Raw genomic sequence first — 18,505 nt, forward strand, 5'->3', positions numbered from 1 at the left:
GTTGAAAAGCATCCCCGAATGTCAAGAATGTCAAAATGGTAACCCGAAGGCCAGACAACCACACGATACACTGTCAGTTGTTTCATAATACAGAAGAAGACACCAAGGTTTCGTCAGTCCAATAAACTGGCTAAGTTGCTAGTAAGAGTGTGCTCTTTTCAAAATAGTAAAGATAATGCTAGCAAAAATGAAAAGCGTTGTTAAGCAAAAATATACCACGATAGTTCTAGATTTAAGCACTCTGGAAATACGACCGTTCTGTTTTTACGTGGATTCCTGTGGGAACACGAGGTTGGCATCATACAAGTTACAAATGGGATCTCAGAAAGTATTTTTTAATTAAGCATGGTCATTCTGTACCTTCCCATCAGGTAATAGTAACTTACCTAGAGCTCTCTAGTAGTATAATATTCTTATTTGGGGATATACTTTCTGTTTTAACTCCTGCTAGAAATGGGTTATGAGTAATTCTTTTAACTTTTTTTAAAAAAACAGGTTGCGGAAGAATTTGAAATCATTCATCATTGTTCATCCATCTTGGTTCATCAGAACAATCCTTGCTGTGACACGACCTTTTATAAGGTATGTATAAGGTATGTTGTTGTTATAGAAAAAGTAGAAGTCCTACTACTACTACTAAAATATGTCCTATAAACGAGAATTCATAAATTGAGGTAGGATTTAGGAAGACATATTTTGCCTCTGGCTTTCCTGGAAAGATATTTTGGACTAGCTAGCAAGAAACCTTAAGTAACAATGAGCATTATTTTATTATAAGGACTAATTTTCACCAATATTACAAAACATTACCTCTTTATTACTTGCTATAACACAGATGAAGTGGTGGGAATTCCGTGCCACATTCCAGATGGGTACACAATACCTTTAAAGTGATAGGGTATTTTGTAGAGAATAGAAAAGGCAGAATCACACAATAATGGAAAATAAAGACAAACCAAGGACAGAATCAGAAACAATGGCTGTCCTGATTCTTCTTCTTCTGAACAAATATCATATAGGCCAGCAAACTTAGGGAAAGAGGCTGGGCAGCCATTTTGAGAGCTTGTTTTGATTTCCTATGCAGATTCTTGGTTCCATGAATAGTTATTTACCATCTCTGTTGTATTAGATACCATATAACCTTACGTTTTGGGGAAGCAAAGAAAAATAAAACACGCCTCATAATGTGGTAACACTTGGAAGAGCTAGGGACACCTGGGTGGCTCAGTCAGTTAAGCGGCTGCCTGGGGCTTGGGTCATGATCCCGGAGTCCTGGGATCGAGCCCCGCATCAGGCTCCTTGCTCAGCAGGGAGTTTGCTTCCTCTTCTCTCTCCCTGCCACTTTGCCTGCTTGTGTTCACTCTCTCTCTCTCTCTCTCTCTCTCTCTCTGACAAATAAATAAATAAATAAAAATCTTAAAAAAAAAAGACTTGGAACAGCTAAATGAAAGGGACAGTATGTATTCCCTAGAGCGCTTTCGGATAAAATACAGTCTTACCCAACATCCGGATGCAGAATAGATAAATTGAAAGTTTTCTGTTTCAGAGTTGCTAATGAATTTCTAAGAAACACTCTGATCACTTCTGGAAAAAAAAAAAAAGAAAACAACTGAAAGTTTAAAAACTTCATTTTTTACGTAGAATTTCCTGTGCCTTCCAGATCCATCCTTTTGTTCACTGGGCATTTTACTGAGATACAGCATTTCTGTCTCCTACTGCCAACAACTGAGAGGCATCATTCAACCTAGTTTCCCTCTGGCAAAGTTTAGTTCTTTACCATACTGTGTTCAATTGCTTTTAGTATATGTGCTGCCAAAGCAAGCTCTGTTCAATTGCTTTTAAAAATAATATGAAATATGTAAGGCATACAAAAAACCATTTATTTTAGTAATAGACAATGCTTTGATAGGGGTGTAGGAATCACTGTACACTGAAGAATTATAAAAAGTTTAATGGTGGAGCCTGGGTGGTTCTGTGGGGTAAGCCTCTGCCTTTGACTCAGGTCATGATCTCAGGGTTCTGGGATCGAGCCCTGCATGAGGCTCTTTGCTCAGGGGGGAGCCTGTTTCCTCCTCTCTCTCTGCCTGCCTCTCTGCCTACTTGTGATCTCTCTCTATCAAATAAATAAATAAAATATTAAAAAATAAAGTTTAATGGTGGAAGCCTGGCTGGCTCAGTCAGTAGAGCATGTGACTCTTAACTCAGGATTGTAAGTTCAAGTCCCACCTTGGATGTTAAGATTACTTAAAAATAGAAAAAAAATTTTTTGAGTTTAATGGGTAAAAAAAGAAAACATTAGTGTTTGTATTCATTCACTGACATCTATGTAATAGTCTGGGCATTATAGCTATAAAACAAATAAGTTTCTTGATAAATAACCAAATATTTCTGTAAGTACCAAAAATAATTATTTATTATTTGAATTATTATTATTTATATATATGAAGCTCCCTTCAATATAATTTATTGAATTATTTATTTATTGAAGGGAGCTTCAAGATAATAAGTCTAGCAACAATAATAACATTACAGCAAATAGTATCGTGGTAAATTACAGAAAACAGTGGCTTACATTTATCAAGTATTTGCAGGCATTATTTCATTTACTTACAGCAACTGTCCTCTAAGCAGGGCCTGTTTGCTGTTTCCCTTATATAGGAAACCTCCCTGAGGTTTAGGAAGGTCAGGTAAATTGTCTACAGCAAGAGTAAGCCAACCCGTTGTGTGAGGGATCGGATGGTACCCATTTTAGGTTGTGTGAGCCATCTGGTCTCCGTCACGGCTGCTCAGCTCCTATGCTCGGTCAAAAGCAGTCACGGGCAGCGTGTAGATAAGGAAGTGTGGCTGTCTTCCAGGCCACCATGATACAGGAACACTGAAATTGAATTTCTTAAAAGTTTTTACATGCCATAAGGTAGTCTTATTTTGATACTTTTTCAGATATTTTTTAAAAATGTAAAAACTGTTCGTAGCTGGAGAACTGTAAAAAAACAGTCAGCAAGCTGGCTTTGGCCCATGGGCTATAGTTTGCCAACCCCAGGTCTAATGTAATAAAGACTCGGGCTTTGAACCCAATTGTCCGCCTCCCTGCAAAGAAAACACATTTCAAGCACTTAAACATTGTACCCTACAGGGGGGGCGCCTGGGTGGCTCAGCTGGTTAGGCGACTGCCTTCGGCTCAGGTCATGATCCTGGAGTCCTGGGTTCGAGTCCCGCATCGGGCTCCCAGCTCCATGGGGAGTCTGCTTCTCCCTCTGACCTCCCCTCTCATGCTCTCTCACTCTGCCTCTTGCTCAAATAAATAATATAAAATTTAAAAAAAAAAACAACATTGTATCCTACAGTCTCATCCTGTGAGACCCTCCTTGAGGATCCCCCTGCGAGTCTGTCTGTATCAGTATAGCCAATTCTTAGACCTGAATAAAGAGGTCACTAAGATGTATTCTAGGTCTTTCCCTATAATAGAGGTAGATGGGAAATTCATTTTTTTAAAATGTGGAGTGGAGATTGAGAGATTCATTAGCTCTGTTGCTGTCCTCAGGAAGCTCAGGGCCTAGCAGTTGGCATAGGCAGACAGGGGAGCAGTTACAGTGCAGGGTACCACTGAAGCAGGATGGGCGTGTAACTCAGGGCGCAGGTGAGTCTGGGGTGACGGGAGAGTAGATGAGAGTCCGCATCAAGAGAGGCGTTCCAGAAGAATGAGCCATCAGGGTGAGCTTTGAAGAACCGAGTGGACTGGCTAGCTGACCCCAGGTGGAACCGACACGACTGATTAGCTGACCCCAGGTAGAACCACAGGACTGATTAGCTGAATCCAGGTAGAACAGACAGGAACAGACACACCAAGGAGACAATATGGCGTGTTTGGAGAGCTGTACATTCTAGTGAACATTACCCTGGAGCTGGAGGCTCCCCCCCACCCCCCACACCATCTTTTATCAGAACCTGAGTTTAGCTCAGAACGTCCAGAGGAAGGAAGAGGCCTCACACAGCAAGCTTATCACTGGTGGTGTGTGTTCACCCACGACTTAGCCTACAGGTGACTGTGCAGAGACAAAGTTATTCACAAGTCACAGCCAGTGGCCCAGGGTCAAGCTGCAAGTACATGGGAAAGAGAAACAGAGAAATGACCCTGCAGTTGCTTCCTTCTAGAATGCACAGTCGTTGAATGGAGAGGGAGGGGCAGACGGCTCAGCATGGTCAGTAGACTGGGGGAGGTCTTTTCGTAGGGAACTCTTGACCAAAGTTCAGGGCTTGGTCAAGTTCCCTTTCGAGTGGAATGATCCATTTTAAAAATTAGTTTGCAATAGTACACAAATGCCTTCTTCTTATAAAGCACCCAATCAGGGGTGCCTGGGTGGCTCAGTTGGTTAAGTGACTGCCTTCAGCTCAGGACATGATCCCCAAATCTCGGGATTGAGTCCCACATCGGACTCCCAGCTCCATGGGGAGTCTGCTTCTCCCTCTGAACTTTTCCCCTCTCATGCTCTCTCTCACTCTCTTTCTGTCTCAAATAAATAAATAAAATCTTTTTTAAAAATCCAATTATTAAGGATAAGATCAAGTTTTTCCTTCAACAACAACCAGTTCCTGTTCCTCCCTCCCTTCCCAGAGGCAAATTCCTAGATCAGTGTCAGCGGTATTTCATGTTGTTTTCTGTACATGTACACACTTCTAACATAATGTTTAGATGAGAGCTGTTTGTAATTCAGATTCAGCTACAGAACATGTTTGTGAACACTGGAACATCTGGCATGAACTCTCCAGCTAAAACTTAAAAGAAGAAAAAAACTAAAAATATTTAAGCTAAAACCTTAAGAAGTAAATGAGTTTACATATACTTTAAAAACAGATCAACCTTGGTAAATTCTGAAAGAACCAATGACAAAATTTTTGCTTGGTAAAAACAAATAAGCAAACAAAGCCAAACAAACCATAAGCCAATGACTATGGAGAGTGGCAGGAGCCCACCGGGCGCCATGCGATGTGTGGTTATGAGTGTAGACCCTGGGCGGGGGATGGGTGAAATCAGTGATGGGGAGTAAGGAGCGCAGGTGTTTTCAATGAACCCCGGGTAATGTATGGAAGCGTGAATCTCTCTATCTATAGTGGACCTGAAATGAATTTAACACTGTAGGTTAAAGAACTGGAGCTAAAAGAAAAACTTAAAAAAAAAAAAAAAATGAGGGGCGCTTGGGTGGCTCAGTGGTTAATCCTCTGCCTTCGGCTCAGGTCGTGATCTCAAGGTCCTGGGATCGAGTCCCTCATCGGGCTCTCTGCTCAGCGGGGAGCCTGCTTCTTCCTCTCTCTCTGCCTGCCTCTCTGCCTACCTGTGATTTCTCTCTCTGTATGTCAAATAAATAAAAATCTTTAAAAAAAAAAAAAAAAAAGAGTGTAGACTCCAGTCAAACTGCCCGGGTTTGAATCCAGCCTCTGCCACTTACTGAAGGTGAGACCTTGAGCAAATATTTAACTAATTCCCTGTGTCTAGACTTTTCCTTATCTTTAAAAACAAAATAATGGGACACCTGGCTGACTCAGTAGAGTGTGTGACTCTTGATCTCAAGATTGTGAGTTCAAGTTCAGCCCTATGTGCAGCAGAGTTTACTTAAAATAAATGAAAAAGAATTTTAAAAGACCACTAGGAGCAACTTTTTAAAAGACAGAGAAGAAGGGGCACCTGGGTGACTCAGTGCGTTAAAGCCTCTGCCTTCAGCTCCGGTCATGATCCCAGGATCCTGGGATCGAGCCCCACATCAGGCTCTCTACTTGGTGGGGAGCCTGCTTTGCCCCCCACCCTCTCCACCTGCCTCTCTGCCCACTTGTGATCTCTCTGTCGAATAAATACATTTTAAAAATCTTAAAAAAAAAAAAAAGATAGAAAAAGAATAGCATCTCCATCATTGGGCTATAAGAAGAAATCAGTGAGTTAATAAATATAAACCACTTAAAACAGTATCTGGTATGTTGTAGCTACTCAAATATGTAGTCTTTCTTTTTCGTAACTGCTGGGCCAAGGTGTTGCATTTTTCAGGATTTGCAAGAAGCAATAGCCTTAGGAGGGATGAAGTAGCCACTAATGGTATCTTTTTTCTTTTCTTTTCTCTTTTTAGTTCAAAATTCAGCAGTAAAATTAAATATGTCAGTAGCTTATCAGAACTCAGTGAGCTGATCCCAATGGATTGTATCCATATTCCAGAGAGCATCATCAAGTAAGTCTGGATGGTTTCCAAGATTGGTAAGAAATACTGCATGTTTGGAGAGGGAGGTTGGGAAAGAACTTTTTGGAATACTAGGAAAATGACATGATCTTCTATTTAAAATAAATATTGTGTTCCAATAAATAGATTTTTTTTTCTCATAACCCATAGAGAACTGTTCTGTTCTTTGAGATCCTTTCACACAGTCTTCTCTTGGGGTTATTGATTTTTGCTCACTTCATCTTGAATTTGGCTACCATTTGGGGGTCGGCGTGAAGGTAACATTCATCTGTGAACCTGTCACCTGTGTCTCCCACTCTCATAGACACCTCTGGGTCTGAGCATTGCTTTGGTTTCTGTATTGCCTTAGAGAAAGGAACGTACCCACGTGACCCTGGGAAAAGGGGAGGGGGGAGGCTACCGTTTTCCTGTTTTGCCCTACATCCTTTTCCTTCACGGTTCCCTTCAGGTGAAAGGTAAGGCAGAGTGGTAGGTGGCGTGGTTAGGGAGGACCCCCTTCTTCAGGACAGGGTACTGTAGCTGCAGCCTCTTGGGAATAAGCATGGAGACTGAAGGTCCCTGAATCATGCTGTGAAAATAATAAGTAACAGTGAATACCAACCACTTGGAGCTGAGACTTAAAAATAGGGATACTGACAAATGAACCCTCCTTTTGGTTCATTGTTGCAAAGAACCATTGTTTTCTGTGGATCGTGCTCTTCTTCCACTGTGTCTGATTCACTCGTTTTTGTTTTTGTTTTTGTTTTGCTTAAAAATAGGAGGAATTTAACCATGAGCTCAAAGAGAACAGATAAGGATACCACCACCCCAACCCTGGCCCCTTCTTCCTCCAGAAGATGGATAGCAAAATGGGCCTCCCGATTTGCACTTCCAAAAAAGAGTCCCTTGACTAAAAAAAAATTAGATTAAAAAAAAAAAAAGGAAAAGAAATTGGAAGGAAAGGACTCGCCTTTAGTGGCAATGCTCTGCCGGACATAGATATGCTTGTTTATATTATGTGCTTAATCTCCACAGTAAACCCCCTTCTACACATCGAGGAAGCTAATAGTAAAGAAACGTTACTTAGGCAAAGTGTAAGTAGGAGCAAGGATGAGATGGAACTAGAACTCACCATAGGTCGGCCTGGCTCCGGAATTCCCTTCCCCTTTTCTAGTAGTTTCCTCGACCTCCCTTAATGTATCTGTCTGAAGTCAAAGCTCAGAAACAAATGCATTTGGTTTTCCTTGTGCTGATTCGAGGTGAACACAGGATAGTGATTTGGCTCACAACTGCCCATTGGCTCAGCCGAATCAAGCAGTGTTTCTATCATGGTAACCATGGCTTCGATGCTCGTCAGCTTATGGGCCTCCCATACCCAGTCTACCTCACCGCTCTGTCCTGCTGCCTCAGAAAGGTGCATCCCCATCTCCAGAGCTGCTCCTACTCTTTAAAAAAAAAGTAACTGGAGGGGCATCTGGGTGGCTCAGGAGGTTACGTGTCTGGAAAAAGAGAAGGGAATGGGTGTTGGAGACTTAGCATTAGATCTGAATTTTCCTCTTGTCCCTGGAAGTCTCTAAGACTTCAGGCAACCTATTGAAACTCCATGTCTCAGTTGCAGCACCCAGAAAATGGGGAAGTAGGGAGCGATTCATAGAAAGGTCCCAAGGATTGAATGACAATGTACGTAATGCCTTCAGGAAGCCTCCTGGCCTCAGTTGGCAGTCCAGAATGTTATTTATCATACTGATGTTGCTGTAAGGGACGATCATCTGGAACCATTTAAATGAGAAGTTAAACACGTCCAGGGCACTTTTCATTCATCGCCACCCATCATTTTTCAAAGGTTCCCGTTCAGGAGAAGTTTCTTCAAGAGGAAGGGTTCTGTCTGGAAGAAATTGACAACCATGTGTGTCCTCCCCGAACCTCCATGTTTTCTCCTGTCTTGTGCAATCCGTGTTCTCGGCATGTCCGTTCTGCCACTCCTGTTCCCGGCCACCATTGTCTCATTTTCACATTATACCATTTTCAAATTGATACGAGCCATGGCCCCTTCCTGTTACTGAGTAACATTCAGGGGGTTTGGTCTTGGCCAGTCCCAAAACCAGTATTCAGCTAGGCTGGAGCCTGTCATCAAAGGGCTTAAAATGAGAGAAAAATGTGCCCAATCTGAATCCGATTTCTCATCACGGATTACAGTCAATTCTTGTTATTTGTGGCAGTGCTGTTCTAGAACCCTGAGTGGCGAATACCGAACCGTTGTTCCTAGGGGAAATCCGAGGCTAGATTTCTGCAAACATTTGGTGAATTTTCATGAGCCAGTTAATGCATAACCTTGCTCTCTCTGTGTTTCTGTCTAAAGACACCGTATCTGATATACATTGTTGACTCGCTAACATTGAATTCACGACCAACGGCGCCATAACTCCTGCCTAAACAAAGCCTCTGTAACGCACATACATTCTCCATAAGGCTCCTCACAGCCTTCCTGTGCTGGGGAACACAGTCAGAGCCTAAGCACTATGCTTAGAGGCTGTTCTAAGTGGCAAAATCACCAAGAAAAAGCACAAACAAGGAAAACATGGCACTAAAGAGAGGGCTGGTAGAATGCCTATTGACAGCACAAGAGCCTTGTCTTATTCGATCTCAGCTGGGAATGTGCAAAACAAGGGACTCAAATATTTTGCCATCAGCGAAAGTCAGCAAGTGACCACAAAGGTGCCACGGTGTGCATTCTGGGGTTACAGATAAACATTTCATAAGTAGTCCAATTCGCAAACGCAGTATCTGCAAATAATGAGGATTGGCTGTCCATCATTCCGAATTCTAAATCATCGATTATATCCAATGTAAATAAGTCTACTCCCCAAAGGCAATTTGATTATTCCTGGGGGGCATGGAGGGGAGTTAGGCTTTTGCTCTCGTGTGTTGACTGTTCTTTAAACCATTTTCTCTGACATTTTCTCCATCTGTGTGCTCGTTCTCCTCAACGCATTCATTTTTTGTCTCGTAAGGTACGATGAAGAGAGATCTTATAAGAGAAGTGTGAGGTAAAATCTCCCGAGCTACAGTTCACGCTGGACCCTCTGTGTGTGTGCACCAGTGTCCTCCTCGTGGGTGACCTCAACATGCTACCAGAGCAAGAGGTCATTCTATCCGCTCCTTGTAGTCTACCATTCTGGGTCTTTGTCTTGTGTGTAAAGCTGTTGAGGTCAGCCTGATCTGCAAGCGAAACCCACTAAATCCGATCTGCCTTGACCTGGCCCAGGCTGCTAAAGCTCTCTCTAACTCTACCCCACAGACTGATGTGGATGTTTTTGGCTTTATCCAGCCCGCATGTTTCTCACCTCTTTGCAACTTTTAGGAAGGACTTTGCAAAGTAAACACACAGAAACACCGAAGGGGAGGACATGGCACCATGTCTAACGGGAGGAGCCCGTCTCGGTGCTCCAAAGGATGGTTTCTAAAAGCACATATGCTCCACTTATGTTTGGCTCCGCTTTGCCGGGTGACTCTCTCACGCTGTGCTTGCTTCTTTTTTGTTTCTTTTCTACACCGATAATTTTTGCTCGTGCAGACTGGATGAAGAACTGAGGGAAGCATCAGAAGCAGCTAAGTAAGACTTGGTTTTCGTTCAGCAGCTGGTGTGATGTTGGCTTGCATTTCAGGAATGATTTGGGAGGACCTGCATGCCTGGTGTTTTATTCCTGCATCCTGAAAATAATGCTGCACTTGAAATCTTCCCTTTGTCCCACGATAGATACAATTTCTGGTATTCCCACCACCATCTATTTTCCCCTGGGACCTTGGTCATCTTAAGGAATGCCTTTGTTACTGTGGTTTCTTTCTTTCTTTCTTTTTTTTCTTTTAATGTACATGCAATTTTTGGCACCACAGCCCAAGAACACATTGCCACATAACATAACATCACATGATTGTTAGATATTTTGAGGCCAACAAAAAGCTCACTAATTCATACTAATGGAGAGAAATGATGACATGTTGAAATTTGGAATATTTTTCTAGAACCAGTTTCGCCACTCTCCGAGATTTTTTTAAGCACGTTATTTAGTGACTTGGAAGTATTGCTTAACAAAACAATGCTTCTGAGCTACTTGGATGAATAGGAAAAAAATCATTACTCACTATTATTAAAGTATAATTTTCAGAAAGGCAAAATCTTAACTTAAATGCAACTATGAAATGAATACATGCCAGTGATTTTATTCAACTAATTATTTAATAAAGAAACCAGTGAAGTGTTAAAACCAGCTCAAAGAACGTTTAGGAAACTAGATTTCATTGGGTGATTTATCAAGGAATGTTAGGATAAGATTATTGGTTTAGGGGTACTTGGGTGGCTTAGTGGGTTAAAGCCTCTGCCTTCAGCTCAGGTCATGATCCCAAGGCCCTGGGAGCCCCACATCGGGCTCTCTGCTCAGCAGGGAGCCTGCTCTCTCCGCCGCCCCCCCCCCATGCCCCGCTTCCTCTCTGCCTACTTGTGATCTCTGTCTGTCAAATAAATAAATAAAATCTTTAAAAAAAAAAAATGACTGGTTTAGGTACAAAATCATCAGTGTCCAGCAGGGAAATAAACTGTAAGGATTGTCTTTTCCTCACTGGACAGAAATTGTTTGCATCTCTGTTGGACAAAAATTGTACAAGTTAACCTCTGCCCCCAAATAGCCCATAGACAAAAAATCAACTCAGCATTACTTTGAAAGAAAACCCAGTAATTTCCTCTTCTTATTTCCAAGTTCAAAAACTAATTTTTCTGACCCAATATGTCAAATGTAGACGAGCACTATTTGGAATGTTTACTATATTAAAGCTTCTCCATTTAAAATGTTGCTTACACTGTTAAATTCTATAGCTATTTCCCGTTTTAAAAGATATTGCAAAAAGAGAAACCCAGGCAACGTCCAAACAGCTATAAATTCTGAATAAATAAGATTTTATTTTCTGTATGAGTATAAATGCCCATTCCTCCTGAGAACAATTCATTGAGATTTTTTTTTTCCTACAGCACATTTTCAGTGCAGGTAATCTCTAGAATTATTTGTCTGTAGAGCTGGTCTTTCAGGTTAAAATTCGAGGAAAAGGGCAACTTAGCTGACTCAAAAAAGCATGCTATTCTTCATTTCAGGGCTGTGAGTTCAAGCCCTGCATTAGGCATAGAGCTCACTTAAAAAAAAAAAAAAAAAAGACTGAAGTTAGTTAATTAGTTAATCAATTAAAGGAAAGATTTTTGCCTTAGAAACATTGGCATTAATGTAGTTTCCTATTAAAATATTCCTACCTTTTAGTTTTCTTTCAAGATAACGGACACCGGCTTACACTTAACAATAAAAAGTATTTGAATTTCTACTCTAACAGAATCTTCTCAGTCTTTGACTCAAACCAGAAGTTGGAAAAGAAAAGAAAATTAGGAACAAAGGACCCAGATGTTGGCATAGCAGGCCCTGTTAGCATCTATCTGCACTCAATTTGCATGGTGTCAGGAGATTCCCCAGAGACAGAAAGAGCAAGGAGTTTCTCTTTCAATTTTTTTTTTAAGGATGATAACTTATTTATAAAATTAAAGGAGGTGTTTTCGAGACTAAAGATTGAGGATAGGGGCGCCTGGGTGGCTCAGTGGGTTAAAGCCTCTGCCTTCCGCTCAGGTCATGATATCAGGGTCCTGGGATCAAGCCCTGCATCAGGCTCTCTGCTCAGCAGGGAACCTGCTTCCCCTTCTCTCTCCGCCTGCCTCTCTGTGTCCTTGTGACCTCTGTCAAATAAATAAATACTTAAAAAAAAAAAAAAAGACTGAGGAGAGGAAAAACAATAATTTTCCAGCCAAGCCCATTATAAACTCATATTGCTATGTTCTTTCCTTATTACCATAAATCTTGCCTCCTTCAATGGACTTTCCCTCCCTCCATATTTCTGCCCTTGCTGCTATCATTTTGGATTTATTGTGTAGCTTTCTCTTCCGTCCTCTCCGAGCTTTCCCTCTCTTCTCTTCCCCACCCCCTCACGCTCCCTCCCCAGGCATCCACTTGGTGTCCGCTGGTCCTGAGATGACTTGAGCTCCTCCCCGACAGAAGCACCAAGCATGCCTAGTACATAATAGATGCTCCGTAAATTTCCGTTGCGTAAATTGATGAACGTGCATAAAATTAAGTTCATCACGGCGGAGCAGTGGTTCTCAGACTTGACCGCGCGCAGCAGAATCACCTGAAGCACTTGCTCTGACACGGTGTCCCTGCGTTCGGCTCAGAGCTCCTGAGTTGGCAGGCCCGAGAGTCTGTAATTCGGACCCATTCCTGGGACACCAAGGCTGCCCGGCTGAGCACCACGCTCCGAGAATCTGCACCTCTTGGGAGGCTTTGCTCTTGCTAGGGGTTCCGTGGGTAAGCTGCCTGACCGAACCCCCCTCTAGCTGATCCTCCTTCTTTTGATGGTGACATTACATGCGTGAGGACTTGAAATACATTTGCCCACTTGAAAATGGAAGGGGAGGGGCGCCTGGGTGGCTCAGTGGGTTAAGCCGCTGCCTTCGGCTCAGGTCATGATCTCAGGGTCCTGGGATCGAGTCCCGCATCGGGCTCTCTGCTCAGCAGGGAGCCTGCTTCCTTCTCTCTCTCTCTGCCTGCCTCTCAGTGTACTTGTAATTTCTCTCTGTCAAATAAATAAATAAAATCTTTAAAAAAAAAAAAAAAGAAAGAAAATGGAAGGGGAAAGAACTTTCCTCTGTTGGCCCCGCAGAGGACTGCAATGCCTGGAAACCTAACCATTTCGGCCTACCAACTACAGCTCCTTAACTACCTTTCGGCCTCTGAAGTGGCTCCCACGCCCTTGGACAGACTCTGTAGGATGATTTGGGGATTCAGAAAACATGATCACTGCGACCTGTGGTTAGGTTCTAGAAACCAGGTAACCCAGGTTCTTTCTATTAAGACACACCCTGTCCTTCCATGTGACCTCTACTTAAAAGCTTCAGGCTGGTTCTAACCAAAGGCAAACAGCTTCCTTGTCAGGGAACGAAACCTCTCTTTCTGCTGTTTTGCTTTATTTTCAAACGTTCACCTTTTCCCCATGTACTCACACACCAACTCTTAGCTGACTTTCAGAAGGTGATTTCTTCACGCTGAGTTATGCTTTCCTTAAAACTTGACATCTGTACAGGAAGGAAAATACGTGGGGAAGACTAGTTGTGTATAGAGAGCCATGCTTATTCTGAAACTGGTAAAGAATCCATCAGCCGCCGTTGAGCGACAGTATTAAATGGATTGTAAATTGCTGTTTTCATTGGAAGGAGTATGCAAAGTTAAAAGAGGAAAAAAAAAAACGCAGAAAAGCTAGATTCAGAAGAATGCCTTTTCTTGATTCCATTTGCTAGGATTTCTAGCCAACTCTCAACTCTTGCCTCACTGTCCTTGTTCACTCAAGTTACCAAATAACGTCCATAAAAATACCTGACCACCAGGGAGAAGGGTTGGGGGTGGGGAGGGAGGCGGTCTGTCCTTCCCAGGGAGATGGCCTTCCACGATCTCAACTAAATGCCTGATGTGAGGAACTGACCCTCTTATGTTCAGACAGATGTATTATCTAATGAAAGAATCCACATTAGAAAAGGAACTCTTTCATTTAAAAAGAGCGTAGAGGGGCTCCTGGGTGACTCAGTCGATTGAGCATCTGACTCTTGGTTTTGTCTCAGGTCGTGATCTCAGGGTCCTAAGATCAAGCCCCAGGTCTGGCTCCGTGGTGAGCATGGATCTGCTTGAAGTTTTCTCCTCCTCCCCCAGCTTCCCCTTCTGCTCCTTCCCCTACTCTCATGCTCTCGATTTCTCTCTTTCCCTCTCTCTATTTCTCAAATAAATAAGTAAAATGTTTTTTAAAAAGAAAAAGATCACAAAAATCTCTTTAAATAGTTTGTTTGCCAATCCAATATGACCAGAGGGGTCAAAGTAAAAGTTGAAATGTACTGATCAGAAAGTAATATAAAACACATGGTGAAATTTGCTTACAGAGGAATCCCACCAATACGGAAGATCAGAAGCCGCTAATATTACACCAAAAGCACAAACATTTTCATACATCATAAGAAAACTCATTTCATTATTTCATATAGTTACATTTTTCTTTCTGGACACATCCAGTTTAGGTTAATCTTAGGATTCCCTCCTATTACCTAAACACAGCTCGGCAGTATAGTAGTAAGTGTCCTATTACTTCTCTGTAACAGGGAAAGCTGAGACTGGCATTTTTTCTTCTAGTGTCTAGGAAAATCCTCATTCTTGTGCAAAGTGAAAATTAACTTTTCGAGTGCAAATAAAATTAGGCTGCTTGAGAGGGACTGTCCTTTGTGTATAAAGTATGTTATTTGGGTTCCAAATAAAAATTTGCAATAGCATGCTCTCTGAATAAGACAGATTGAAAAGTCTGGAAAAAGTAACAAGACCAAAAGAGACCACTGGAGCAGTTTGGAATTTCAATCTTCCTTTTATGCTTCTAAATCATGGGCTGTTACTACATTTCAAAACCAATGGTAAAAGAATCAGGTGCAGCTTTGTTCCACATTAGCAATGAGACAACATCAAACAGTTTAATATGCCGGTGTCTGGTGTGCTTTCAAAGTGGTAACAGTGCAGAAAATGTTTACCTGCTCCCTGTTTTGTTTTTCTCCTTGCACTCAGAACTAGCTGCCTTTACAATGATCCAGAAATGTCTTCCATGGAGAAGGAGTAAGAATTCACCATCCATAACATCTGTGTGGTGACTGGTAGCCTTGTATGGCTGGGCTCTGAAAGAAAACAAAAATACACCAAGGATTGGGTAAACTCGGTTCAGATGTTCGGCTCTCAGGTTCTCTACTTCTCACATCAGAACCTTATAAGAGAAGTGTGCCAGCTTCACACCGTCTCTTTTGTGATCACTATTACATTCCTCAAAGACAGCTTAAATCTAGTTGGCATTCCATTTTCTAATCCAAAAATGAGCAGAAAAGGAATATTAGAGCCAGATGTGAGAGCATTTGGGCAGAAGGAATGCAACCCAGCTTTCCGAATTACATCATCTATTTTAATTAGTGAAAGTTGGCCCTTCCTTTTGAACTTCCTATTTTGGTGGAGGGGGAGAAGAGGTCCTTGTTTGGAAAATTCCAGGAGACAGTGGAGTCTAGATGGAGCTTTAGGAATGAGCTAGTCCAGGGGGCCTCATCCTGGGAGAAATGGAAATCAAACACGTAGTGAGTGCTGACCCCTAGCCCGGGTCTGTGTGAAAAGCCTCAGGCAGGTCACCTGACTTTTAGCCTCAAGATAAGCCTAGGAGGTACATTTTACAGCTGCGGAAAGAGTGGCCTAGAGAGATGATCAGACCTGTCCCACCTGTCCCACGTTTTACAGTTGTAAAAATGTCCCAGAGCTGGGAATTGGCATCTGCAGTTCGAGAGCCAGGGGTTTTGAAATCTGAGAGAGGTGGTCATCCTTCTGGAATGGCTGTGCAGCCTCTGATCTAACTTTGGTTAGACTGGAGAAGGACAAACTCAGTTGCCTAAGGGAACAGACTTGTCAGTTTCAGGGATTGAAGCGTGCTCCTCCCAGGGAACCTGGCCCTCCGGCCCAGGGCTGCTGATCCCATCGGAGTTGTGGAGAATTGAACGCAGTCCTACCCGGGAATTCAGAAGGGGCAAAGATGGGACTTAAACATGTCCGCTCCTGTGTTGTGTTCTCTTTGGACCTCCTTTCCCTCACGGTCCGAAGCAAGGATGGAAAATCATAGGGCAGCCCCTCTGCAGGGGCTGCGACCACCTGACAGGGCAGTTTATGGACCAAAAGCCCAGAGAGAAGGTCCCCACAAAAGAGTAAGGGCCCCCATAAGGGGACCTTTGGAAATCTCACAGCTATTTTTCTGAAGGTTTCACCTGTCCCACCCCTTTGAGATGAAGGCAACAGTTGCTTCAAGCAAACTGCCCCACCCAAGTTCTGCAACGCGCAAACAGTCCCTTTGGCCACCTTCATTCGTCCACAAATTTCCTCTCCCGCCGCCAAACAGCGCCCCCTAGAGCAGAGTCCTAGGCCTGCAGTCCTAGGCCCGCGCAGAGGGCTTGTCGCTCACCGGCCCAGGCTGTGGCATCTGCGGGCTTACCCACTCCGCCTGTCCTGTGTGTTCGGCTCCTTGGTTGTATGTAGGGCTCATGGGGTTGCGGGGAGGGCAAAGCACTGCCTTCTGCTGGGGTTCATGGCAGGGCTGGGCACGGGGGAGGGAGGAGATGCTGCAAAGGGTAACCTTACTTCCCACTGCTTAGAACAGACTCCACCTCGCTTCCGTTGTCTGCAGCCTGGTCTTTCCCAAGCCCTTACCGGGCACCTGATCCCAGCGCAAAGGGGAAGATCCAGGCTGGGGGGCAAGAGTGGCCAAGAAGTTCTTACGCTCACTTCTAGCCCTGGATTTCTGGCTTTCGTTAGTATAAGAATAAGGGGCTTCATTTACCTTTGGCTCCTGCGTGGAAGCATTTTACCCCTTCTATAGCGAATATACGGAACGGACGACCTGTAAAGGCTGTTTCAAGCCGCTCAGTCAAGCCAAGATTCGAATGAAATGCGGCCCTCTCTTCTCCGTTTAGAGAAAGTTGGCGAAGTTACGCCTATACCCCATCTGCCTGCAGAAAACACAAGAGTCTGTGTTGAGCATTTAACAATATTGTCAGATACGTTGTTGAGGAACCTCGTTTGACACATCTGAGGAGCCAAAACGGCCTGTAGTTTCTATGTCTCCCTGGAAAGTTGCTTATAGAAATCTCAGCCCCCTGCTCACAAGGGAGGAATATTCCTTTTGTATTGTAATTCTGATTCAAGGTAAATTTTTCCCCCAAAGACTTCTGTTTTCAAAAGTATCTCCAGGTGCTTGTCTCCTCCCCTTTCAAGTTTGGATTTTATTTGTCTGTGTCCTAAAACTTGTGTATGCTTTTAAGGTATTTTTACATAAATAAAAAGTGTATCTGATCCGGGGGATGTGGTACTGCTTGGAGAAGCTTCAATTAGTAGGATTGCTGGTACCTTCATGGGTCTCACAGGACAACTGATGTCTCAAAAATTAATCATCATGTGGTTTCCTGTGTTTACTCAAAAATCGTCCATTTTTTACTATCTCTGGCTTCTTCCATAAACTGCGTAAATGGGTTTTTGTGTTTCAGTTTTTTGTTTACCAAGAGTTGAAGGGATACATTTCTAGAACCCAAGAAGGTTTACCAGAAAGTCAGCGTGGGGGCGCCTGGCTGACTCAGTTAGTGAAGCATGTGACCCTCGATTTTGAGATCGTGAGTTCAAGCCCCACAATAGATGTGGAGATTACTTAAAAATATAATCTTAAAAAAAGTGGAAAACGAGGTATTTCAGAACGGGCATCCTGGTGTAAGTGTTCTGTTTGTTCTTGGATTTTTATCAGGGCCCCTTTCCAAAATACCCTGAGCTACTACCGCTAGTATTCTGCTGCAACTGAAGTCCCTACTCCTCCTCGCAATTGAAAACACTTGAGACTGAATCCTTAGCAAGGCTTGAGAGCGGTAGGAGTACTCTCTCTTACAGATACAGACATAGACATTTAGGCAAGATAGGAAACTCGGCCAAGGCCCCACTCTAATAAGTGGGAGCATTGAGGGCATTTCAAAGGAAAGCCATTTTGCACTCCTGTAAACGAAACGGGCAGACAGCCGGGGCTACCAGTGGCTTTACTGCAAAGCTGCACGAAGGAACCCGTCAGCTGCTACAGATCCCACCAGCAAAACACAGGAGACTGTGCCGTGTGCAGACAGAAGGGCCAGGAAGTCAGGTTCCCGCGAAATCCACAGATCTTTCCCATATCACCACTTTCAAAGGGTGTTTTTCTGTGTTCATGGCTGAAATTCTTCTTTGGAGCATCCTGGCCGGAACTTGCTTCTCTGGTAGGTGCCAGGAAGTTAGGCTCACTAATAGGCAGCAGAGAGTGGCCCCAGGAGGTCTTTAAGCTATTTTCTAGATAATTGGGAACTCACAAGACTTTCTTAAAAACAACCTTATCTTCGGTTATAAGAATCCATCTCGATCAAGTAGGCTAACCCCTTTGAAACAAATTCTTTGCCTCTAGAAAGCATTGTGGTTTGATTTTTATTGGGTTTTTTTTGGGGGTGTTGTTTTTTGTTTTATTTTTTGTTGTTTTTTTGTTTGTTTCATTGTTGACCCCTTTCGTGCAATGCAGCACTTATCAGATATTTATTTCAGGCAGATGGCGGATTTGCCCCACAAGAGAACTAGGTAGATCCCTTTATTCCCCGAATGCAATAATGT

The 18,505-nt window shown here is 43.1% G+C and overlaps 1 protein-coding gene and 1 long non-coding RNA gene across 6 annotated transcripts in view; one reads left to right on the plus strand and one right to left on the minus strand.

The window, feature by feature from the left end:
* PRUNE2 (prune homolog 2 with BCH domain) overlaps nucleotides 1-18,505 on the plus strand; it is a 255,786-nt gene that overhangs the window by 234,122 nt on the left and 3,159 nt on the right. For 2 of the 5 annotated variants that reach the window (XM_013045681.2, XM_013045682.2), the window contains 5 exons: nucleotides 496-582; nucleotides 6,114-6,212; nucleotides 9,212-9,247; nucleotides 9,775-9,813; nucleotides 14,879-14,926. In XM_013045681.2, coding sequence (XP_012901135.1) covers nucleotides 496-582; nucleotides 6,114-6,212; nucleotides 9,212-9,247; nucleotides 9,775-9,813; nucleotides 14,879-14,926 — 309 coding nt within the window. The remainder of the gene's footprint in view (nucleotides 1-495; nucleotides 583-6,113; nucleotides 6,213-9,211; nucleotides 9,248-9,774; nucleotides 9,814-14,878; nucleotides 14,927-18,505) is intronic. The other 3 variants (XM_013045683.2, XM_013045685.2, XM_013045686.2) reach the window with 3 other exon arrangements.
* Nucleotides 14,669-16,841, minus strand: LOC123393438. Its single transcript, XR_006608222.1, has 2 exons — nucleotides 16,674-16,841; nucleotides 14,669-14,985 (listed from the first exon to the last, which is right to left on the minus strand). It is a non-coding gene; the product is annotated as an uncharacterized LOC123393438 (long non-coding RNA).

This window comes from Mustela putorius, unplaced genomic scaffold, assembly GCF_011764305.1.
Source record: "Mustela putorius furo isolate JIRA1106 unplaced genomic scaffold, ASM1176430v1.1 tig00000854_pilon_pilon_pilon, whole genome shotgun sequence".
In the NCBI taxonomy this organism is placed as follows: Eukaryota; Metazoa; Chordata; class Mammalia; order Carnivora; family Mustelidae; genus Mustela; species Mustela putorius.